Below are 24,580 nucleotides of genomic sequence, written 5' to 3' on the forward strand. Positions count from 1 at the left end.
AAACCAATGAACGCAATGTAATCCTACTGTTGATTCCCAATACACTACATATATTCCTCAATATTACATGACACTGTTCATATTCTCACCAGAATGCCAAAAGAAGGAAATCATTGTATTATGATATTTTTGCTCACCTCTTTTTTACAATGTAGGAATGTGTGGTATTTATAATGATGGAGAGAATGATATAGGCTGTAGATACGACACGTGTCCGTCGACAGTTTAAGGTCCTGCAAAAAGTAAAAAAAATAAATAAAAAAAAAAAACAGATCAGACAACACATCTAATGAACAATAAACACAACTGATACCTGATATCATAGGACAAGAAATACAAAATAACATAAAAGAAATAAACAAAACTGTCCAATTACTCGTCATTTTCTTCTTCGCAACAGCTCGTTTTTCCTTTCCAGTTCACATATTATTCTAAACAACATTGCGTCTTTCAGAGAAGAAGAAAACATCATTTGAAACTTGATGTATTTATAGCATACGTTTGTTAATGAATAATGTCCCCCCGTAGTGGTGGTAGGCGGCAGAGACATGGAAGTAAGAGTTAGGCCGATCCCATTGACCATGATGTTCCATTTTTTTCACCGCAATGGCGGCTCAAGGAGCCTTTTACATACAGATCTTAGCCATATAATTAGAATATCATGAAAAAGATTAATTATTGCTCATTTAATCTAACAAACATTAAACATTTATTCTGATTTATCAGGCTAGATTTTATAACTATATTCTAATAATGTAAATTTCTCAATTCATGTTTTTTTTGGAGCTGGAAGGCCAAAATATGTGAAAAATAAACCAAATGAATGATTGGAATAGTTCAAAATGTGGGCAATGCATCTACAATCCATGAAAGTTAAACATTATTGATAGTATTATGGAAATAAATAAACTTTTTCATGATATTCTAATTATATGGCTAGGATCTGTATGCCGCCATTGATATAGTTCCACTACAGTTCCAGGAAGTGGGCGTAGAACACTCAAAGTGTGGTAAAGGTCAATGTACTACGTTTCTACTTAGTCATTGCTTGTCATGTAGTGGGTCTTTGTTAGTCTCAAACAGAAAGCTGCTGCCTATATTTATTTGAATCTACGTGAATCACGTCACCAACCGACTTCCTCTACCCCGGTTGTCACGAATCTGAATTCCTTGGCTCTTGTCTGCAGTATTTAGTACCTGTGGCTTGGGCAGAGTCTTCTTGATGCGGTTGAGGGTTTTGCGATTGTAACCCTCCCCTCCCAGACGGACCCGCACCGACCCCGAGCCCAGCGTGTCCGCCGAGATCTGAGGGAAGCTGTGAAGGACTTCCTGTTGGCAGAGGAAATGACATCACAGCTGTAGCCGAATTCACAAACATTCCCTTAAAACGTGCACACACAGAGACATGGTAATGATCAGAACTAATATAACACTACTATGGAATCACAATGCAAAGATTCATTAAACTTAAGACACAATGTAACAAATTCAATTATCAGGCATGTCCCCTTTCTATATAGGTTTGTGCTTTCACTGTGGTGGTTGCTTAAAATGTGCCCTTGGCTTCAGTCCATTGCTCTGCAGGCAAAGGACTAGCAGGGTGCATTAAATCTTGGGTCATACAGGCAGCCTTGTATGAAAAACCAACCACAGGTTTTGTAGTGTTGCACCGAAGCACCAGCAGAACATCTATTAGTGAACCATTTTTGAGGGGTGATTAAATCATTCATTATTTTTAAGGGAGAGACGGCAAGCATCAGGCGATGCTGGTTGGGATGTAATAATATGCACGTTGATGGTAGCCATCCCTGTGACTGCAAGCACAACGCATGTAAAATAAGCCTGCCAAAGCACCAAGCAAGCATCCAGTTTAATGGATTTTTAAAATGGACGGAGATCAAAGGCACAAAATGGCTGATCATTAACGAGGGGGAATTAATTACAGTAGGCATTCTCATCTCCATCAAGTCAACAATGCCATTCTTATTTTCTGATTAGCCGACAAGGTGGGAGTAGCTAACTCTGTATGTAATTTGTTATCTTTGAAGTAGATCTGAGAAATTTCAATCATCATACCATTTCTTCCCCCAAATCAAATCCAAATATCAACGTGTCTGTAAATGGTAACCATGGCAACTGTACTAGTCAAGCTAATGGTTTTAATGACTATTTCACGCTCCTCTTAATGGGGTTATGAAGTTGCAAATCAATTTATCTCTGCGGTTAATGCATATAAATTACATCATAAAGCATAACACTCTTCAAGGTCACAAGCTACACTTCATATATCGGCACGGTACCTCTCCAGTAATCACCATGGGAGTGAAACTGATTCATATTAAACTGCTTTAAAGCAACACTGATTAGTTTTTACTTTCCAGCAGCCCTGACCACCGTATTATCCACGGTTACTAGAGTGTCGCCATTACTATTTTGGTTGCAGTTGCTACTGCTAAATTAGTGTTTCTCAAGCCGGGCACTATAGACAACCCAGGGGGCATTAGGGAGCCCTAGGGGGTCGTTGAGACAACGGGGGGAGATGATTAGTTGAAATGGAGGGGCATTAGTCTATTTTATTTTATTTTAATACTAAGGGCATGTTCACATTTGAATTGAGGCCCAGCGTTTCCTTTTTAAAGCGTATAATCATTTTTTAAAAACAAATATATGATATAAATAAATATAATATAATTGCGCACCTGATGTTGGGAGCTCATGTTGACTCTTCTTAGGAGCTTCCGCTTCTGTTCGCTGAGGATGCCGTCAATCTTCCGCATGGGCGGGAGGTACAGCTCATCTGAACAAGTGAGAGAACAGACACATCAGTTCTTGCAATTCAGAAACCAAACACGATCCATGATGCATTTAATCTGGGATCAATGTGTGTTCATGGGCATAGTGTGTGCATCTTGTCCGAGTCAAAGGCTGTTTGTGTGCCTGCAGTAGCATGTGTGTTTTGAATGGATCAATGTGTGTGTGTGTGTGTGTGTGTGTGTGTGTGTGTGTGTGTGTGTGTGTGTGTGTGTGTGTGTGTGTGTGTGTGTGTGTGTGTGTGTGTGCGCATGTTACCTTCGGTGTCCTCCAGGGCCTGGATCATGTCTGGGTCCAGTGCCGTGCTCACCAGCATCTCCACATAGCTGCGGAACATCTCCCGCATGGCACGCGTATTCAAACCTCCCCGCACCGAGACTGAGATAGAGGGATAGACAGAAGAAAAGAGGGGAGAGAGAGAGAGAGAGAGAGAGAGAGAGAGAGAGAGAGAGAGAGAGAGAGAGAGAGAGAGAGAGAAAAAAAGGAGAAGGGAAGAGTGAAAGCAAGATAAGAGAGAGAGGGAGAGAGAGTGCAAGTGATCAGAGAGAAGGTCGAGTCAGAGAGAAAGAGGGTTTGAGAGTAGAAGAAAGGGAGATGAAGGGAGGGATATAAAAACAGAAAGGCAGAGAGAGAGAAAGACAGAGCGGTGTAAGTATGATTTTACCTTTTCACTCATAACTGTGCACGCTTTCTAAACCTATATGTGCTTACAGGAAGCCACAAGCCTCAATAATAAAAAAAACCCAACACCTGAATCGATGCACGTCTGAGGTGCTGTCAGCTATGCCAGAGACTCTACTCCACTGCGGTTTCAGATCTTAATCAGACGTGCTGCTATGGATTTATCCTGGAAGATCATTGCAGCATCTCACAACCGATCGATAATACACATTAGAGAGCATCAGCTAGGCTAGGAATTGGAGCTTCTTTTTAAATATATAAATTTCTTATTTCACTCTCTAATGATATGTTTTCAACAGAGTTTGAAAAGAGAACGTCTATGTCGGCCAGACACCTAGCCATTTTGAACTTGATGCAATGTGAGACATGTTGGGCTTGTGGAGCTGCTGAAAACTTATGAAACTGAAAAGTTTGAGAAGTTTTTTTTTGTAACGATGCAAAAACCCTCGTAATGAATCTGACTGGACATCTTCAAGCGAGCAGCAAGTTAGTTCACGGTACAGTTAGTGCATATCATGGTCCAACACAGAAGTAGTCAGGCTTCTTCTGATCGGATTTCTTTGTAAGATGCAATTCAAGGAGTAAAATGCAATTCAAATTGTGCATGCTCTTTGAAAAATCTATGCCAAGTACACTTAGATACACTGCAGATGTTCACTTTCAGTCACCAAACTACAGCAACGTCCTGTGGTTTTTCTGAGGGGGGGTTTCGTGGTCAATGCAAATGCTGTGGGTTGTTCTTTTTTAGATAGCGTTAGAACAATGCAGCAGGTCTGCAGAGGAGGAGAGGAGAGGGACGTCTACTTTCGCCCCTGCTGTTAACAAAATGTTTTCTTAGACTTTTAGTAATCCAGATTATTGACTTATGATTGACATTTTTAGTTGTCTTAAATTGCAATTACTTAATATCTCTTTATTTCCCACTTTTATTGCTTTCACGTTTTCTTGCCATTTTACGCCTTTATTTTTTTATTTCACTTGCCATGCTATTTCTTGAGCTTGTATCTGTATATTTTCATTTTTGCAGTTGTGTATGACATGCTACACAAATAAAATGGCCTTGCCTGCTGCAGCTCAGTTCCGTAGCGCACCGCATGCTTTTGCTGAATGTGCAAGGTGGTAGGTACTGTAGCAGCAGTCACTATGGACACCTTTTTTTTCTTTCTCGTTTCGGCACCTACTGGCCAGTGAAGAGGCGTGTCTGCTGCTCAACGACTCACTTCCTGAAATGCGGATCTGTCTGCTGGTGTACTGTGTGGACTGGCTGGCTGTGTGTGTGAATTGTGGGGCTGTGTGTATGTGTGTGCATGCAAGTTAGTGCATGGGTGTATGATATGCATGCGCTTTGGGGCTGCATGTGAGTCTTTTCTTTAGTGAGCATGCATTCATCTTCCCATATTATCAGGGATTAAAGCAAAAAAAAGTCATCTGACTGAACTTTTTTTACCGGTTAGGCACCCGATCGAGTATCACTCCGTAACCCAACGAAAACCAATGTAGCCAGGCTCTGCCCTCATAACGAAACATACACTGGTTTTATGCAAGGAACGGTGCCAGAGCCAACACTAGGCATAGGCAGACAGGGCAGTCGCCTAGAGCAGAATATATCTTGAGGGCGCCAGTAAAACCAAAAAGTGCCACAAAATCAGAACTTCAACCAACATAAAACTTTACACTTCACATTAACAATGAATATTCATTATACACTCAGTAGGCCTATATACACACTCAGTATGAATGTACCTGTAGGTACTAGATCAGATGTGCTCAATCAGATGTAGGCCTACAATGCTATGTTTACAGATGCCAATTTCTAAATACAAGAAAAAGGAAAGAGGGAAAGGGGCAGGCCTAGGCCACCAGATTGACTAGAAATGGCCGAGAATGGAGGGATAATGGATACTATATCAGACTGCAAACATTGAACTGCAATTTGGTTCATGTTTTGGTTATTTCCTCTTATATCTACCCATTATTTATGAATTGTTCACAACATTATGCAGAATGGATTCACAATGAGTGTTGCTTCAAAATGGTCTAGCTGATATCATAGAATTATTGATTTGGAATTGCAATGCGTTGATACAGTGATCCCATTATGGTTTTTTTTTAGTAGTAGGCTATATTTTTCTTTCCCATCAGAATGGGCAAACACTGTTCTGGTGAAAGCACTGGTGCGCATTGCTTGCAGTATTTCTGACATTTAAAAAAATAATGCACTGGTCATAGCAATCAGAGGGAGAAAACTAGTTGTTGGTTATTTTGTATGTTTTTCACTATTCGTCCTGTAGTCTACCTCTTGTGTTCTACCGATTTGAAAACCTATGGCTACCGGTACTTTTTTGCTTCTCGATGTGCGGTGCCAGGCACACGCTTACCATTGATTTAAAAAACGTTCCCGACTCCTACACGCACTCGTGTTCTCTCCTACAAGCGGACACGACACAGTCACAGACATACGTCTATCGTTTAACAAAAGTAACACACTTTCCCAAGCTTGTCGCGCAACTTTCCACTCGAATCAAGACAAACCACCCACCCATCAGTCCTGAGTGCGCAGTGCGCAAATAACTGAACTGAAACGAAGCGTATAGTCCGAGAAGATGGGCACAGACGTTTAGCCACTCAAAAACAAGCACACACACAACTGTTGCTGCACACTACTCCAGTTAGCAAAAATAGCATCACACAGTAGCCTACAACAAGCCTTGAAAGTGAAAGAAACACCGAAACGGCATTTATTGACCATGAGTCCACCCATCAGAACACTGTTTCCCAGAGCAAGACGTGGCATAAAATATTGGCTCTGCCAGGGATATCCTCCGTGACCCCTGTAAAATGCAACCCATTTTTAACTTATTTCTTAAATATATATCGGCAACAACAAAGTTAATATGCTATGATTACAAATGAGACTGTACATTATCCGTTGTCAGAAAGACAACTAGAGCTAGTTCTACACGTAGCCAGTCAAACGCGCTAAACTTTGAGGATGAAAGGCATGGTATTACGCATGGCATATCCTAGCTAGCTGCCAATGATAGCCGTCCCATTAGAGCTATGAATAATGTTAGTAAAAGTCACAATGCTTAAAATGCAACCCCTTCATGAAAAGGACATCATGCGCAGTCGAAGTAAACTATTCATTTTTTTTCTAACTATCCGCCACGGCAGGTGCAATGATAATGGAAACATACGTGTCCTACCTTCTTCAAGCTATGCATTCCATGCATATGCATTATTAGCCCATATTGGAATATCAGTCCAACTCATTTAATGATTGTCATTTCATGGCACTTTAAACATAGTATTGCACTTATTTTCTTTTCTGCCATCAGCAACAATGTTGGCTATTTGTTTTTTAATCTCTCGCGCTGCGCCGCAACCGAATTGCTGACCGCTCGTGTACTTTTTTTTTTTTTGGAACACGGATGAAAAGGGGATGGCTCAAAACTACTGAGATAATCTGTTGTATGACACCACCGGTGATGGCGCGTGTATAACTAAATCCGTACACCAAACACACCTCTCCTTCCCTTCTCATGACCAGGAGTGCTCTCGATTTGAGTTCAGTTGGAAAGTAAAAATTGTAAATTAATTGACATGAATTATAAAGACGGAAATCCGTCCAAACGAAAATCCAGTTGACGGAAATCCGTCATAGCGACGGAAAACTTTAATCCCTGTATTATTCATAAATAAAATAATAAATACACTACCTTGCTATTTTCATACATTACATAAATGACCATAATAGTCTAGACCATGCACTCACAACTTTTTTTTTTTGCGCTTCCTTCAGAAACACAAGTAAGCACAAGAAGCACATCTGCACCACGCCGCAGTGAAACATTTCAGCAGACATTTAATCACGATTGCTTCATTATTGATGCGTCTAATTCTGTTCTCAGGGAGGCGGCGGAGGAGATTAGGAGAACTGCCGTGCTGTACTGAGATACTGAGAGTGTGTCTCTGAACAGGGTTGCCAGATGTGACTAATTTCCAACCCCAAAACCGCCTGGAGGCACCAAATCCCACCCAATTTGAACCAAGTTCTACTGATTTATATGACCATAACTCTACAGAAAACCCCACCCCAATATCTTTTCATACCAATAGATGGCCATCCTAAAGAGCCCAATTGGGCAGGAAATCGCCCAATCTGGCAACACTGTGTCTTAGTCTTCTACAAAAACATCTTGAGCACGGGAACGGCTGTGGTCGACTTCCCTGCAGATGAGCTGGTGTGAACTGAACACGCTCGACTCTAATGCAGCATGAAGTCAAGTGTGAAGAGGAAGGATGTTGAGTGGGGGCCATGGGAATTTAAGAGATCTTGACTTTTTAGTAATGTTACACAACAGAAGCAGAGCACTAGAGGTGAGGTACAATTCAATGAATACACAGCTATTGAATTTGAAGGTTGCAAAGGTTCAAATCCCCTTAATGGAAGATGTGCCTTGCAGAAAGGCACAACCTAACCCTACATTTCTTCTTGGGATTGTAACCAGTACGCTGGGATTGTTTTTTTAAATATATATTTTTTGGGGGCTTTTTATTGCCTCCTTCCAACAGGACAGTGAAGGCAGCGACAGGAAGCGAGCTGGCAGAGAGAGAAGGGGAAGGGCAGGCAAAGGACCCGGGCCAGGAGTCGAACCTGGGTCGGCCGTACCTCAAACACCCCACCACTTGCGCCACGGCAGGACCACTTGGATTGTAACCAATACGCTGTACCTAAATAACTGAAAATCGCCTTGAATTAACGCATCGGCAAAGGGTGATGTAATGTGTGCTGAAACACTTGTGTGAATATTTCTTTTCATCCAGGGTTGTGTTACCACTGTAAACCATTTTAGCTAGCTCGTAAGCCCAATTAGTTCACAACTTAACACACAGCACCATATTTTAAGTTCACCAATAGTGGTAGTCAATCGAGCTAAGCTATAAGCAACAGGACTTGTTCTTGTGGGTCTTGTAACTAAAACTGTTGTCCTGACCCTCTGTGCAGCTCAAACAGCACAGAAATATTTAGCTTGATTTCACCACCTAAAGCAAAAACTTTCATCTCTTTCCCACATCTTGCACCTGGCTATTTGTTTGGAATTAGTGTAACAAAGTAAATACAGCTTTGTTATTACAGTCATAATTTGTGTATGCAACAAAGATATGTGCAGGCAGCTGCCAAAAAACCTTGTCCTGCTGCCAGGTTATTTCAATGGAGGCAAATGTAATTTTATTTTTTTCCATATAATTTGACTAGGGAGGGCAAAGTATGAATACAAAACTAAAGGGCAGAGACAACAAAGCAAATTGGCAGAGGCATTTCAAATCAACCACACATACACACAAGACATACCGTGACAGAGAAACAGAGAGAGAGAAACAGAGAGAGAGAGAATCACAGAATCTCTCTCACACACACACACACACACACACACACACACACACACACGCACGCACGCACACGCACGCACACACACCCACCTAAACAATTTAGAGAGCACTGAAGAGAACCTCATGTTGAAATGTCTGCACTTCTCTCAATTGAAAAGCTTTTTGCATAGTTGTTTCATTTTTAATAAAATATGTTTGTCTTCCTTGTTTACTGAAATACCTTTTTATAATGTATATATATGCCATTTTTAAACATACATTTTAACTCAATTTGTGTAGAGTACATATCATATGTATGTTCTTATTTTTATTTAAAGCAATTTGAATTGCCCTGGTGTTGCTATATAAATAAATGTGCCTTGCTTTGCCTTTCCTGATCTCCAACCAACCCTGTGTCAGTGATCTTTTTTGTGTACTTTTTGAACTGGACCACGGCCCAATGGTTAGGGAAGTGGTCTTAAGATCAGAGGGTTGCAGGTTTGTATCTCACCTATTACCTCTCCCTAGAACTCCATTCATGGGTGAAGTGCCCTTGAGCAAGGTATCTAATCCCCAGATAGCTTCAGGGACTGTAACCAATACCCTGTAAATAACATTAAGTCGCTTTGGATTGGGCAGTCATGGGTAAGCAAGTAAGGGTGGCAGACTTGTAGCCCAAACATTGTCAGTTTAATTCCCTTCCCTTCAGGGAATCATCCTCCATGACTGAGGTACCCTGAGCATGGTACAATTCCGCCACACTACTCCCTTGAGGCGCCGTTTGGGGCTGCATGGTTGAGGGATAGATGCAATTTTGCTGTGAGCAGTGATCACTGTGTCCCAATGACAATGGGAGTTTCCCAGATGGGTTTTCATCTTATTCATAAAAAAGTGTCAGCTAGGTGTAATGTAATGTAATGAAATGTAATGTAATGTGATGAAATGCAATGAAATGATTTGCAGCCCAGGCCACTCACCTTCGTCTTCACTGGCGGATGAGTCTGACGAGGATGAGGAGGGGACCTCCTTCACCCACTTCCTCTTCTTGGGGGGCGGCTCAGCAGCCTTGGGGGGCGGCTCGGCAGCCTTGGGAGACTTCACTGGGGCAGGCTTGGAGGGACGCTCCGATCTCCTCTCTACTCCTCCTACACCACCACCACCCACTCCACCACCTCCTCTCTTGTCCTCCTTGGCTTTCGACCTGTCGGCCGGGGCGCCTCTCTTCTCCGTGACGGGCTGCTGTGCACTCTTTTTCTCCGGGACGGCTGTTGCACTCTTCTTCTCCGGGATGGATGGTGCACTTCTCTTTTCAGGAACGGCAGGTGAACTCTTCTTTTCCGAGAGGGCCTGTGCTGCACTCCTCTTCTCCGCGGCAGGCTGTGCACTCCTTTTCTCCGCAACAGGCTGTGCCGTCTTCCTCTCTGGACCAGACTGTGCAGTCCTTTTCTCCGGAGCTGCCTGTGCTGTACTCTTCTTTTCCGTAACCGTTGGGGAGCTCTTCTTTTCAGCAGGAGGCTGTGCACTCTTCTTATCGGCATTTGCCTGTGCGGTCTTCTTATCAGCGTTTGCCTGTGCACTCTTTTTGTCCGAGACTGCCTGTGCGCTTCTCTTTTCCGAAACCGTTTGCGCACTCTTCTTTTCTTGAGTTACCTGCGGACTCTTCTTCTCCGGAACCTTTTCTGCGCTCTTCTTTTCTGAAACCGTTTGCGCACTCTTCTTCTCTGCGGCAGATGGCGAACTCTTCTTTTCCGCAACAGGTGGTGCACTCTTCTCTGCGGCGAGTTGTGCACTCCTCTTCTCGGCAGCAGGCTGTGCGTTCCTTTTTTCCGTGGCCGTTGGCGCGCTCTTCTTCTCGGGAACCGGCAGCGCACCGCTCTCTTCCGCCGCTGGCTGTGCGCACCTCTTCTCAGCTGCCGGTTGCGATCTTCTTTCCCTGGTCTCTCTCGGTTCCCGGTTCTCTCGTTCCTTCTCTCCTCGCTCCTTCTCCTTCTCTCTCTCCTTCTCCACTCTTTCCTTTTCTTTCCCTCTCTCCCTCTCCTTTATCCTCTCCACCCGTTCGGCCGCCCGCTGCTCGCGCTGTTCTCTCTGCTCGCGCTCCTTGTCCTTGGTGTTGCTCTTCTCTCGTGTCTCCCTACTGGTCTCCCGCGTCTCTCTGCTGTTATCTCTCGACCTCGTCTCTCTCTCTTTCTCCTTCTCCTCCTCCTCCTCCTCCTCCTGCTCCTCCTTCTTGTCCCTCTCCTTGTCTTTCTCTTCCTCTCTCTCCATCTCTGGCAGAGGGGCCGTCTGGTTGTTGGGAGGAGAGGCCATCCGGTGGAGAGATTGGCGCCTGAACAGATACGACACACAGTTGGACAGAGAGGATTTATGTTATATCGACTGCGTTAACTACTCTTTGAGAGTGAAAAATGGCGCCGTATGCTTTCGTTCTTTACTCAGCAATGATACATTACCTGACAATTTAATCTTCCAATACTTAATGTAATATTATTCATATTACAAAAGTAAGGATCAATATTATAATTAGACTACAAATTCTCATAATGATATGAAACTATTTATCTATATTAGAGCTTTATGTAGTAACTTTTTTGTTAAGACAGGAGTATATTGACTATGTTACCTGAGTGAGCCAGAGGGTCTGTGCCATGGCTTGCGGGAGCACACCCTCACGTAGTCCTTCTTGTTGACATTTTCCAGAAACTTCACGTATAGCCGCTGGTACCGTTTCTTCGCGTCACCAAAGTAGCCCAAATACTAAAGACAAACACAAAAAAACAAAGCCAAATGTAATTAGCACAGTGTTCAATGGGAAGAACAACAGGCGGTTGTGTGCTTAAGTTTAACTCAAACTTATACAATTTCATTTCATTTAGCCCCCGTAAATTGCAGGTGGTTTGCCAATGCCCCAAAATTGTTGTTGACTTAGATCTTCAGCCTGTTTATGGATCAGTCTGTGTGCTAAGGCAGTGAAGAAAAAAACCACACACCGATGAGCTCCCATTTAAGCCATTTTATTTCGTGAAGTTTCGGCCCGAAACGTCACAAAATAAAATGGCTTAAATGGGAGCTCATCGGTGTGCGGTTTTCTTCACTGCCTATGGATTAACTTTTTTGAACCTGCACCCGAAACCAGTCTTCTGGATGTGCGTGAGATTTGATTGGGATCAGTCTGTGTGCTTGCCTCCGTTCGTATGCACCCATCTCTCTCTATTGTAAGGGCATGATAAAGCAGAAGAGAGCAATGTAATGTAAAAGTGGATATCCCCTGCCTGTGTTTGGGAGTTCACCTGTGTGCTTGCATCTGTCTGTACCTGTGTGTGTGTGTTTTTCTCTCACCATAAGGGCATGAAGCAGAGAAGAGAAAAGAGGAGTAATGTTATGTAAAGTGGTGGAGATCCCTCGGGCCGTTGAGGACACCTTAGCAGCAGGCGACAGCCCTGCTCCGCTCATCAAGAGACGGGATCAGATGGGATCACCTTCTACGCCAAAATGCATAAATGTATGAGCCACTGAAGCGAAGCAGAGAACTACAACAAGATGTGTAAAGTAAAATGAGGGCAAGCCCATACTGTACACTTACACTACCTGGGAGTAACCGTATGTGTGTTACTATCTCAAAGGGTTAGCGTCAGGGCCTGACGTTAGCACCTGCCAATCGGCCAAAACTGGGTAAAACCTCACCGTGGCTAATCATAATTTTAGTCTCACTAGCCACTTTGCCAGGTCACTTATTCTTGGGAATGACAAATCTCAGCAGCATATATACCGTTTTTGCCCCTGGTGTTATATTTAGGTTCAATAAAGATCATTCAGATTCTGTTTGCCTGACACATTGTAGTGTAGGCAGTTTCACTTAACACACAGCACTGATCATCTTTTAATCGCTTCATTTTCTGAAAAAGTAGAAAACACTGGCACAAAAAAACTGTCGCTAGTAGAAAGGCTGAACGGTTAGCATATTATTTCTATGGTCATTGCCTATCTACCATCATCATTTATAAATCTACAAGTATGCTTGAGTAGACCTGTGAGTGTGGAGGACTTAGTATGCATGTCTTAAAACCATGCGCCATAAGGCATATTAAAGCACAGCAAAGTTAAAAGTACAGCAATACATTCACATACATCAAGATGCACAAATGAGGTGAGATGGATTGGAAATATAGTCTTTTTGCATGAACTTGCAAATGCATACAGATATACATCAGGAGAAGCAGAACTGAATGAGGTGGAGGAGCAGGTTAGTGAGTAGTAAGTAGCCTAGCAAGGGCTGGCACACTGATCTATTAAATTACTCAATAGGAAGTAGTGTTGTGTGTGTGTGTGTGTGGGCTATGTGTAAAATGATTATGAATGCTGTTGTGTGTGTGTGGCCGTGTGACCGGTGAGAGGTAGGCTATTATAGTAGATGTTTACATGCTTTGTGTTGGGTCCAGTCTTGCATGTTTATAGTGTTTTTTTGTGTTGTACATTGTGTTTATAAGTTTCAGACAGAAATTTCTTTCTGGAAGATACAATTAAAGCTGATCCTATCCCGTCCAACACACACTAAGATGTGAAAAGGCATGAAGGGTTGGTAGTGGAGGAGGATAGCCTATTAAGACAAGACCCACCACAGCAGCAAGAAATATGATTTTTGGCCTGAGGGGTTGGTCTAGCTATGCACATTAGGGGGTAGTCATGGCTGCCATGAAATATGGCCTCCAATCACCTCTTTACAGTAAGTCTTCCTTTTATCTTCTCGAATCTGTATACATGGGCAGGCCTAGTGCCAACAGACTAACAGCACAACTGCCCTGGTCAAGAAAGACCAAGAAGGATACATGAATAAGGTGAAGGTGGATGGATGGATATACGATGAGTAGTGATTGGTAAGTGAGTCAATAACTGTTTTTTTTTTGCGCTCAGACGCCAGGTGGTACAACCACAGCTAATGCCCCTAAATGAATTAGTAATTGGTAATTATTGTACTGCAATGAATATGCTTCTTAGATACTCCAATAAAAGGAAAATAATAATAATCCACATTGGTGGCATTACCAGTGGTTGCACAACCCTGAAGTCTGCTACTACTAAACCGTCATTGACCCACGTACACTTAACACTGCTGGTGAGTTTATAACATCAACACCAAGATGGCTGGCTGGATGAATGAATGAGGTGGCGGTTGATTGGGTGGGTGAGTATTGTAGTAGTAAGGGTTTGGCACATACACTTACATTGCTGGTGGCACAGAATTGCCTCTGGCCATCCTTGATCTCGGGCGCAAACTTCTGCAGCAGGGCCTTCTGCACACGCCAGATGGGGGGCGGCTCGCGACCCGTCTGCAGCGCAACCTGGTAAACAAAGAAACAAAGAAACATTCACACACACAAAGAAGACAAACACACACACACACACAAACACACACAAAGAAGACGCAGAGAAGAAGGTCATAATTATAGATATTGAATATATATATAATTATAGATTTGAATGAAAAGGTTAAGAGTTAGTGGTGTGCACAACTCACTCCTGTTTTCCATTTTGTTTCCATAATAATTATAGACTAAACCTTAGATTACATAAGAAAATTAAAAACAGGAACATATAATATACATAATATAGATGTGAAGATAACATTTGGAACAGTCAGAGGGGAAATTGGAATGTGTGCAGAGTGACATTTGCAAAGTGTACAGATATTTTACTTCAAGATATCAGAAAAAAAAGGTAAATGGACTGATTGAAGGCATGTGTGCATTTTCTTTTGCAGAGTAGGGAGATAAGCCAACTGACAAAACATCTTCAAAAGCTGCTTTCACAACACTATCATTAAATAAAACAAGTACATTGCGGAGCAAAATACGCATCCATCCATACATCAGGCTTTCCCCCAGCGCTTTCTTATCAAGGCGGCCGCCTTGACTAAACCCCACCCCCGCCTTGGCTACGTTCCCTAAAAAAAAAAAAAAAAAAAAAAAAAAAAAAAAAACGTCCGAGGGAAAAAAAAAAAAAAAAAAAAACTTGTAAAAAAAAAAAGTTGTAATGCATGTTCAAGCGCAGGCACTAGGACAACATCGGTTGGACTAAATTGTGACACCTAGTGGTCGGATTTATTACTACGCCATGTGTGTCCATCCTCGAGGCCATATTTTGAAACAATTTTAATTTTCTTGGGTTGCAGTTACGTCAGAATGCCCCTTCACTGGAGCGCGCGAATTTGAAATGGTGGACAACCCTGGCTTGGAGCCATTGAAACCCATTCAAAAGTATATTTTTTCGATGTTCGACAGAATATTTTTAATTAGACCTTAAGACACACCATGGGTCTTGTTTAAAAGCTGAGAACCTCAGCTTTCCATACCTGAAAACGGTATTTTCCTAGCATCTACCAATCCGAAGGTAGCCTACTTTAAGTGCAGAATTACTTTTCTAAAGATAGCGTTTTGTTTCCTTGGAAACGGACGCGGTTTATGTGTTACGCATACGCTATTTGACTCGGGTTTGCATTATTATGGATGAATTTCTAATCTTGACATTCTAATGGACAATCTGTGCGAGTTTCAAAATGCGTTTTTATGTAACATGGGAGTAAAATGTGTTAACAGTACGCCCGTCTGGGATTTGTTAGCTAGTTCGCTAGTTAGCTAGCAAGTAAGTAGCAGAAATAAACTCTCTCTGGTAATAGATATTAGAATCGATCTGTCTCAATGGCCCAAGCATAAACAAAGAAACACCAGGATTTGGATGTAATGCTATAATATCAGCAATTTGTCAAAGCAAAACATTCTGAGAACATTCACAGAACCAGTTCATTATATCCACAGCCTTGAGTGTCGGCAAATCTTTCCACTTTTGACATGATGTAGTGTAGAGACCTAGCACTTGCTAGCTAACTAGCGGGCCAGCTAGTTTAACAAATCCCAGACGGGATGTAAACACATTTACTCCCATATCACATAAAAACACATTATGAAATTCGCATAGATTGTCCATTAACATGTCAAGATTAGAAATTCATCCATAATAGTGCAAAACCGAGTCAAATAGCGTATGCGTAACACATACCGCGTCCGTTTCCAAGGAAACAAAACGCTATCTTTAGAAAAGTAATTCCGCACTTAAAGTGGGCTACCTTCGGATTGGTAGATGCTAGGAAAATACCGCTTTCAGTTATGGAAAGCTGAGGTTCTCAGCTTTTAAACAAGTCCAATGGTGTGTCTTTAGGTATAATTAAAAATATTCTGTGTCAGATCGAAAAAATGAAGTTTTGAATGGGTTTCAAGCCCAGGTTGTCCACCAGCAGCGGTAGATCACCACCAGGGGGCAGCACTATGACGTCAGCAGCAACCCAAGAATTAGCATAAATGGGCCACCAGTAGGGCAGTTTAATTACAACAGGGCACTGGAACTCTTTTTTGAAAAACCGAGAAGGATGGCCTGCAAGGACAAGACTTGCAAAATGTGCCATAGGTAGTCATAGGTAGCCAGTCAATTTTGCACTCCATTTGGTTTCTCTTTTTCGTTAATGTAAACAACCTGCACTGCACTTTTTGTTACATTTTTCTTTTCAGCTTCTGTAAATAGTTTTGATATGGACAGAGGTGGAAGAAGTACTGAAGTTGTGTACTTAAGTAAAAGTAGAAGTACCCTGCGAAAAAATTACTCAAGTGAAAGTAAAAGTTGTTTCCCAAAAACGTACTTAAGTAAAAGTCCTAAGTACTAACTTTTAAATGTACTTTTCAGTACAAAAGTACAAGTAGGCCTACTCACGCAATGGCTGTCTTTCTCCATGTCTACCTACTTGATCCAATAGGAAAAAGTGTCTGCAACGGTTTTCGGTTCTATTTGAACATGACTATGGAGTCCTGTTAATGTTTTTAAAAGTATATTTTCTGTCTGGGTGTCAATTTGGAAGAGGGGCTTGGTCCCGCCTCCCTGCCCGCAGCTGAGGCTACTGAAATATCCACGAAACACAACAGGAAAACCTAGGATAAATGTAACTAGTAACAAAGTCTTCTCCTAGAAATGTAAGGAGTAGAAAGTACAAGTAATTGTCAAAAAATGTAATTGAGTAAAAGTAAAAGTCTGCATTTTTATTTTTACTCAAGTAAGTACAAATTCCAGAAAAAACTACTTAAGTACAGTAACGAAGTAAAAATACTTAGTTCCGTTCCACCTCTGGATATGGCAGGTCAATAAATACATATTTTCCAGTTCTACACAGCTTTGTTATTATTCAAACCCCCCCCCCCCCAAACCCCGTGCCGTGCGTGACATCAAACCCCGCCAACACCTCCCCCCGCGTGACATCGCGAGTGACGCCGACCACCCCCCCCGTCCCCCCCCCCCCCCCCCCCCCCCCCGCCACGCCGCCCGCCCCCCAGGGACAGACTCGAAGCCTCACCACCTTGACTAACCAATTTTCTGGGGGAAACACTGATACATACATACATATTCACATCCACAACAAGTAAATCCCTGTTACGTAACTTCCACGCCACAAAGCCCATCCAACAACAATGCCTACGTGAAAACCCATTTGAAAGACCAGGGAAGCGTAAAGCCATGTACAGTAGTGTCTTACTGCTGACACACAATTATCTTTCAGGGGCTACTGAGTGCAATGACCTCGCCTTACCCCCTTGATTCAAACTATAGGCCATTATGGCGCAGATCAAATCACAACTTCGTGAACAATACAATATCCCGTTGGTGCTGCTGATCAAAACGTCCATCTGTCACGAGGCTATCCAGTGATGAGAGAGATGAGATGAGATCAGATAAGAAGGATAACAGTTCTCCTTCTCTCGCTCTTGGTCTATCTCTCTTAGTCTCTCTCTCTATCCATCTCTCATTTGCCCTCTCTGTCGTGCAAGAGCTTTTCTGGTCTTATCTGGCAACATAGAGCCACAACCATCACAACAACAATACAGCTAAATTTGTGCCTTTTGGCAGCTTTGGGTCATAGCCCCAGTCAGACTAAATCACAAGCAGAGTCTCTGCCAAGTTTGATGCCAACTGAGGTGCCCAGCTATCCGCCCCATCTGTTACTTCGAGGGCACACGCTGGATGTGACTGGATTTGTGTGTGTGTGCGTGTGTGTGTGTGTGTGTGTGTGTTACCAATGCTGACCTCACAAAAACAACGCAGCCAATAGATATTAGCAGCAACCATGACATCAATCCACTTGCCAGTGACATGCTTCATTATTCAGCCGTTTTTTACGTCTTCGTGGCAGCACTAACTTTTTAAAAATGATGCATCTCATTCCTGTAGCAGTGATGTAATAAAAGACTAATGAAAACACTTCCTAAAGCCAAAGCCATAAGGCTAACAAATAGCGTTTTGCAGAGTGGGTTTAAGCGGTTTGTCTAGCATAATGTTTCTCAACGGGAGCTCTACAGCCTGAGGAGACAGTGAAGAGGGGTTGGGCAATTAGTCCATTTTAGTTTTTAATAGTAAGTGTGGCATTGGCGGGCTCATGATGAAGTCAATGAGGTCATTGGAAGGTCTGCTTTGAGGTCACGGGGACGCTTCTTCAAAAAAGGTTCACAACCACTGGGCTAGCAAACAACCAAACAAGCAAGCAAGCAAGCAAGCAAGCTAGCAAACGGGTGTCCTCAGGTTTACGGCATGCGCACTCACACCTCATAGGGCCAAGCGTGAAACTTCACACGTTTGAAGTGTGACCACAGCCCTTGCTTTTGTTGTGCGAGAGGAGAGGCTTTTGGAGACCGCCTGGGTGTTTCTTTTTTTTTTTACTATGGTGATAATGAGTCCTTTTGTTTAAGTACCATCTCCTTTTCTAAAGGGTCAAATTAACTAAGTTACTTTCAGAGTGTCCCAAAACAACGCCCACAGCCCCTCCCCTCCCCTCCCCTCAGGAAAAAAACACACCCCTCCCCTCAAATAAAAAACAGAAATACAACAGGGAGGCTGGTTCTCCTCTCTGCAGGACAGACCAAGACCCCATTTCTCAAATGCATTGTTGCTTATGAGTAAGCAATTCAGTGAGTTGCCGACAGGAAATTGCATCGCAACCAAGTAAGTTGCTGGCTTGATGTTAACTTTACTAGCTAAACACACACTCACTAATGGGCCTAAGTGGCTAATAGGGCTGGTAAAATAATATTCGAAGTTCTAATATTATTTCAAATATGTATATTCGAACGCAAAAATGAATATTCGAATAATTTACAAAATATTGCGCAGGGCAGCGCGTGCATTGCTTCTCCTCCGTTAAGTGTCCATGGTGCGTCCCTTACTGGCCTGTGTGTAGCTGCTGCAGTCACATGTCACAACAAGGAAGCAAGGACTGCGAGTTACTTTGTTGATGGAGAGTAGCCTCGTGCAGATTGTTTTAACGTTTGAGTTCTTATTGCTGTTCGAACTGCATTGTAAGAAGTTGTCTCTCGTGAATGACAACGTGGAGTTCTACACCCCCACCCCAAACTACGCACGGAATAAAAGTGAGCCGAGTGATAAAGTGGTATGGAAGCTGGCGAGGTGTGAGTTAGCACCATGAAGTCGCAATATAGCTTTTTATGTAGCTACAGATAACCAACTGGTCTTCACATTTTTTGCACCATCCGGTCCGCCACAAATGCTGGCTTAAGGCGACAAGAGGCAGTCACGAATTGCTTGAATTGGGCACAAGATGCACGAGACCAAAGCAGGCGGCATCAAGGAGTTTGTCCAAGCAGCAATGGAATCAAGTGAGGTACAGCCCAGATTTTAGTTGGAGAGGTTGGGTGACGCTAGTGTGTGTGTGTGTGTGTGTGTGTGTGTGTGTGTGTGTGTGTGTGTGTGTGTGTGTGTGTGTGTGTGTGTGTGTGTGTCTGTTCGCACGTGCGTGTGTGAGTGGGTGAGTGAGAGAGAGGGCACGCGCATCCGCGGGAGTGCCGTTGGGAAAGACGATCTGGGTCCCCTGTACCAACTGGCGACTCCAGGTGATAGAAACACAGTGCTTGGTCAAAACGAAAGTCTATCAATCCTGGTCTGAATGAATACGCCCTAAATTAAGAGTGACATTTACTTACGCCCAAACAACATTGCTTCTAACATCTACAGTCGCCAGTTACGGACTACTATAGGCCTAGTCTTTCACACCGTGTTTGCCTGATTATCATCGATGTTCAAAGTGTTGCGCCACTTGGAGGGCACACCCTGGCTAGTGCCGTGTGTCTTCTGTACTTTCCCACCTAAGTGTCTATTCCGCGACCAGTGCTCGTTTTTTTTTTTTGCGTGATTTTCTCCGCCAGAGAAAATATATTAATTAATTAATTAATAATAATATTCAAACATATTCGATATTCGGACCATATTCTAAGACCCACATTCGAATTTAATTTCTGGGGAATGTTACCAGCCCTAGTGGCTAGTAAGCTAGTAGTTTCTACCAGCCAATTTGAAATTTCACCAGCATTTGGCCAGTTGGTTGGTTGGTGTTAATTTAGAGCCCTACCTGGCAGGCAAACCCCACACAAACACAAACACAGACACCCAGTCACAGACCCCAACACACTAAAGCCAAGGGGCCAGGCCAGTCACCAGACACAAACTTCATTGAGTATGTCCAGAGAAGGATGAAACAGGAAGCATGGAAGACAAAACCAAAACATCTGGATGAACACGGAGACATGCAACACTGCTTTCTTTGCAAATTCCAAATCACTTAATGTGACAATAAATGTATTTATACGTCTTTGCTGAAACACATGGATACAATCCTTCAAGCTAAAGGAAGTAATGCGAGATAAAGGATAAGTGCACTGTGTTTAACATTTAGCCCCTATTCTGAATTGTCTACAAGAAAGTAGAGTGGTACTTCGTTTTATCCGATTAATTTGCACCAACCCAACGTAACACAACTGCTCCGGTGCCGCCCTGACTGCATTCAAACTTCTCCACTAATTTCACCTTTCCCATCCCCTCATGCCCCGCCCACGCATGCGCACACCGCATCCTATTGCATATCTTGCAACACGGTGTTCAGTGGCTCACACACCCTGACCCAGCCCAGCCCAGCCCAGCCCCGCCCCGCCTGCTTACCTTGAGTTGCTTGATGTCCTCACAGCGCACCACAAACTCGTCCCTCTCCCGGAAGATGCCCTCTCCGCCGCTCTCCTCCTCGTCCTCTTCGCTCTCCCCGGCGATAGCCGCGCCGCTCTGTTTCTGGGCCAGGTGCAGCGGGAGGAGCTGCGGCGTGGGGGGCTCCTCGGGAGACTCCGGCGGTGCCAAGGGGGCCGCAGACGACCCCCTCGAGTAGCTCTTCAGGGGTGCTGCACGGGTCGAGGATGGGGACGGTGGGGGCGACGGGGATGGGGGCTGGGATTGCGTTGCGGGTGAGGAGGGAGATGGAGGAGAGGATGAGGAGGAGGAAGAGGAGGATGATGAAGAGGAGGAGGAGGATGAGGAGGCGGCGGGACTAGGGGGAGCTGCTGGCTCTGGAGGTGGGGGCGAGGGAGGAGGCTTGGTGACTTTGATGGTCGTGGGAGGAGGCTTGGTGACTTTGGTGGCCGTGGGAGGAGGCTTGGTGACTTTGATGGTCGTGGGAGGAGGCTTGGTGACTTTGGTGGCCGTGGGAGGGGGTTTGGTGGCTTTGGGAGGAGGTTTGGTGGCTTTGGTGGCCGTGGGAGATTTGGTGGCTTTTGTAGCCTTCGTAACCTTGGACGCCTTAGTGGCAACCCTACGAGCATTCCTCTTCCTCTCCACCTTCTTCTTCTCTTGCCGTTCCTCGTCCTCCTGCGGCTTCTCCTCTTCCTCATTCTCCTCTTCATCCCTCTCTCCTTCTCCTGCGGGGCCGTCTGGCTGCGGAGGGGGAGATGAAGGGCGGGGTGCTGGCGTAGGAGAGAGGACGGGGAGTGAGGGAGCCAGAGGGCTCGGGGGAGGAGGAGAAGAGGCGATGGAGTTGGACTTGGACTTGGACTTCTCCCTCTTAGGCTTCTGCAGGCGTTTCGGCTTCTCCTTCTCCTTCTCCTTCTCGTCCTCCTCCTCCTCCTTGTGAGGGACGGGGGATGGGAGGGACAGCGGAGGGAGTGGCGGAGGAGAGGGAGAAGACGAAGGAGTGGAGGATGGAGAGAGTCTGGAAGGAGGTGAAGAGGAGGAGGGCCCATCGCGGAGCATTGGCTGCTGTGGAGTTTGTTCAGGAGAGTCTGCAGAAGAGGGAAAGGAGGTTGAGTGAACAAAAAAGTACGAGAGAGAGAGAGAGAGAGAGAGAGAGAGAGAGAGAGAGAGAGAGAACAAGAGAGAGAGAGGGCAAGCGATAGAGTGAGACAGAGAGCAAGCGAAAGAGAGCAAGAGAAAAAGTTTAAAAAACAGACGAGAGATAGAGAGCAAGAGAGAAAGCCAGAGAGTAGAGAGAGAGGGAGCCAGAGAGAGAAAGAGAGGGTGCAAGAGACAGAGAGAGGGAGGGCAGACAAAAGTGTGCGGTTATGAATCAAAGGGGATGAAAATAGCTACAGCGGCACTAAAAAATCAGGTGCTTTAATGTAGGTCAATGCGGCCTCTCTCGGATACTCGTACCAAAAAAAAAAGAACACAGACACGCCTCATTTCCTCAAACTCTTACCTCCGACTTTGGGAACTCCCAGCATCTCCAACTCTGGTACCCTGTGCTCCTCCTTCTCATCTTCATTATCATCCTCATCCTCCTGTTTTTGTCCTTCATCTTCATCTTCTTTCTGCTTCTGTTCCTCCTCTCGTTCCTCCTGATGTTTCTGCTGCTGTGGACGATGTTCCTCTCGTCGCTGCTGCTCCTGCTGTTGCTGTTGTAAATGCTGTTCCGACACCTCCTGTCCCATCTCCTCTTCCTCATCTTGCTCCTCCTCTTCCTCTCTGGCCTCCTCGCGTTCCAAGATGGCTGGCTCTGCATGTTGGCCCAGGCCGTGCGTCGCGGTCGTCTGCCCGTGTGTCGTATGTGTCGGGGCCTGGGGGCTCAGCGCTGGAGGCTGCTGGGTGGGGGTGAGCGGGGCCTGAGGAGGTAAAGCTTGGGGTTGAGGAGGAGGCGGAGGAGGTGCGAGGGAGGGAACAGACAGGGCAGAGGAGGTGCTGAGCTGGGGCGTGTCGTAGAGGGCGGAGATGGCCGAGGAGATGCTCTTCTGCAGGTCCTGGTTCTTGCCCACGGAGTCCTCCTCATCCGACGAGAACGACGGCAGCGTCTCCAGGTTGCGCTTCAGCTCTTCGTCTAATCGCTTACACGGGCTCGGACAGCTGCCCAGCGAGAGCCCGCCGTCCGTTTCCGACTCGCCGAAGCCCGAGGAGGAGGCTGGAGGAGGCGGGGGAGGGGGAGGAGGAGGCTGGGGGGAGAGGGGGCGGATGCCACCGCCACCCGTCTTGCCAGGGGAGGCGTCGCCATTGCCGGGGGAGATGCCAGGGAGAGGGGGCATGGGCATTCCGGGCGTCTTCTTGCCCGATTTCAGGAAGTCCAGGAAGGAGGCCATGAAGCCGGCCTTCTCAGGCTCTTTGTCGTCGGCCTGGTGAGGGAAGGGAAAAGACATTCACCAGACATGAATATAGACACATTTCTTAACATTACATACATAGCCCTACTTAGCCGTCATGGTGAACCCTCTTGTTTCACATTGATGCACCATATGGTGAAGTGAAAACTGACAAAATCTTGTTATTTTAACATAATATACATTAGAATTTGATTCAGAGATAAAATTGAGCAAGTGTTGAAAACAAAAATGTATAATGGAACATTTGAAAATAGAACAAGCAGTTATTGTCATTCCTGCATTCTTACTCGATAATTCAACCTTGATGATAGAACTGAACTGTGTCCCCAATTTTGAAATGATTGAAGGCATGGTAATTGTAGTTGTCAATGCTTACATTTTCCTCCCTGAGCTCCTGGGTCTTGGCCTTGTGGCCCTTGTTCTCCTGGGTGCGGTTCAGCTCAGGGGGCCCAGGGGTGCCGGGACTGAGGCCCAGGGATGGGGCCGACCCGACAGAACCGTCTGACAGCGCCTGGTCCGTGCCGGACAGCGAGTCCGTACGGAGCAAGGCATCAGACGTCGACATTGAGCCAATGGGCAACTTGATCTGAGAAAACAGGAAAGGGGTGAGGAGAAAGACAGAGAGAGAGAGAAAGAGAGAATATTTATTGCACATTTATTGACACTGCGTTTAGCACAATCTCACGTAAACTCATTCATTATTTCAGCCATGCAAAAGACACTGATCAATCGAGCACTGAGTGCTGGTTACAAGAACTACACAATTACATGCTAAAAACAAACTTGTGGGTTTAGTCTGCCATGTTCCATTCACTTTGTGTTAAATGCATCACTGTAGTTATGCACAAGGTCTGGCAAGTTCAAACAGGTTTAGTTTTACAAGCCAGTATTATAAAAATCATCAGCATGCAATCTCCAGTTCAATCTTCATGCAAGTGTGCAGAAGAGGGTGTGAACAGAGACTTCGATAAGAGGTCTGAACTGTGAATATCATCAGCACTTCTCCCTCATGCTGAAGATCTCTATCTCAATTTGAAAATGGTCTACTTGCAATACTGTACCTAATCGTGGATCCAAGCGTCACAAACATTTTTTCTAATGTGTATAACACCTCAACAGGTTCCAAAGGATGGCTAATCTAAAGAGCCAGAATAAAACTGGGGAGTATTCCAAGAGCATGGATGAATGATAAGCTTAAGCCTGGCTGCGTTTAGCTACAAATAGTGGTAAACCTGTTAATAGATAGCCTGGAGGAATCATTTTATTGA

At 44.5% G+C, this 24,580-nt stretch overlaps 1 protein-coding gene across 2 annotated transcripts in view; it reads right to left on the minus strand.

The window, feature by feature from the left end:
• The window catches only part of prr12a (proline rich 12a), a 40,096-nt gene that overhangs the window by 2,629 nt on the left and 12,887 nt on the right, over nucleotides 1-24,580 (minus strand). Inside the window, exons 6-15 of one of the 2 annotated variants that reach the window (XM_063221548.1) lie at nucleotides 23,689-23,898; nucleotides 22,421-23,324; nucleotides 20,902-22,004; nucleotides 14,085-14,201; nucleotides 11,486-11,619; nucleotides 9,843-11,191; nucleotides 3,070-3,189; nucleotides 2,700-2,797; nucleotides 1,198-1,329; nucleotides 138-233 (exon numbers count right to left, since the gene is read on the minus strand). In XM_063221548.1, the coding sequence (XP_063077618.1) occupies nucleotides 138-233; nucleotides 1,198-1,329; nucleotides 2,700-2,797; nucleotides 3,070-3,189; nucleotides 9,843-11,191; nucleotides 11,486-11,619; nucleotides 14,085-14,201; nucleotides 20,902-22,004; nucleotides 22,421-23,324; nucleotides 23,689-23,898 (4,263 nt within the window). Of the gene's footprint in view, nucleotides 1-137; nucleotides 234-1,197; nucleotides 1,330-2,699; nucleotides 2,798-3,069; nucleotides 3,190-9,842; nucleotides 11,192-11,485; nucleotides 11,620-14,078; nucleotides 14,202-20,901; nucleotides 22,005-22,420; nucleotides 23,325-23,688; nucleotides 23,899-24,580 lie in introns of both variants that reach the window. The other variant, XM_063221547.1, reaches the window with a different exon arrangement.

The sequence above is a fragment of the Engraulis encrasicolus genome, chromosome 17, assembly GCF_034702125.1.
Source record: "Engraulis encrasicolus isolate BLACKSEA-1 chromosome 17, IST_EnEncr_1.0, whole genome shotgun sequence".
Taxonomy (NCBI): Eukaryota; Metazoa; Chordata; class Actinopteri; order Clupeiformes; family Engraulidae; genus Engraulis; species Engraulis encrasicolus.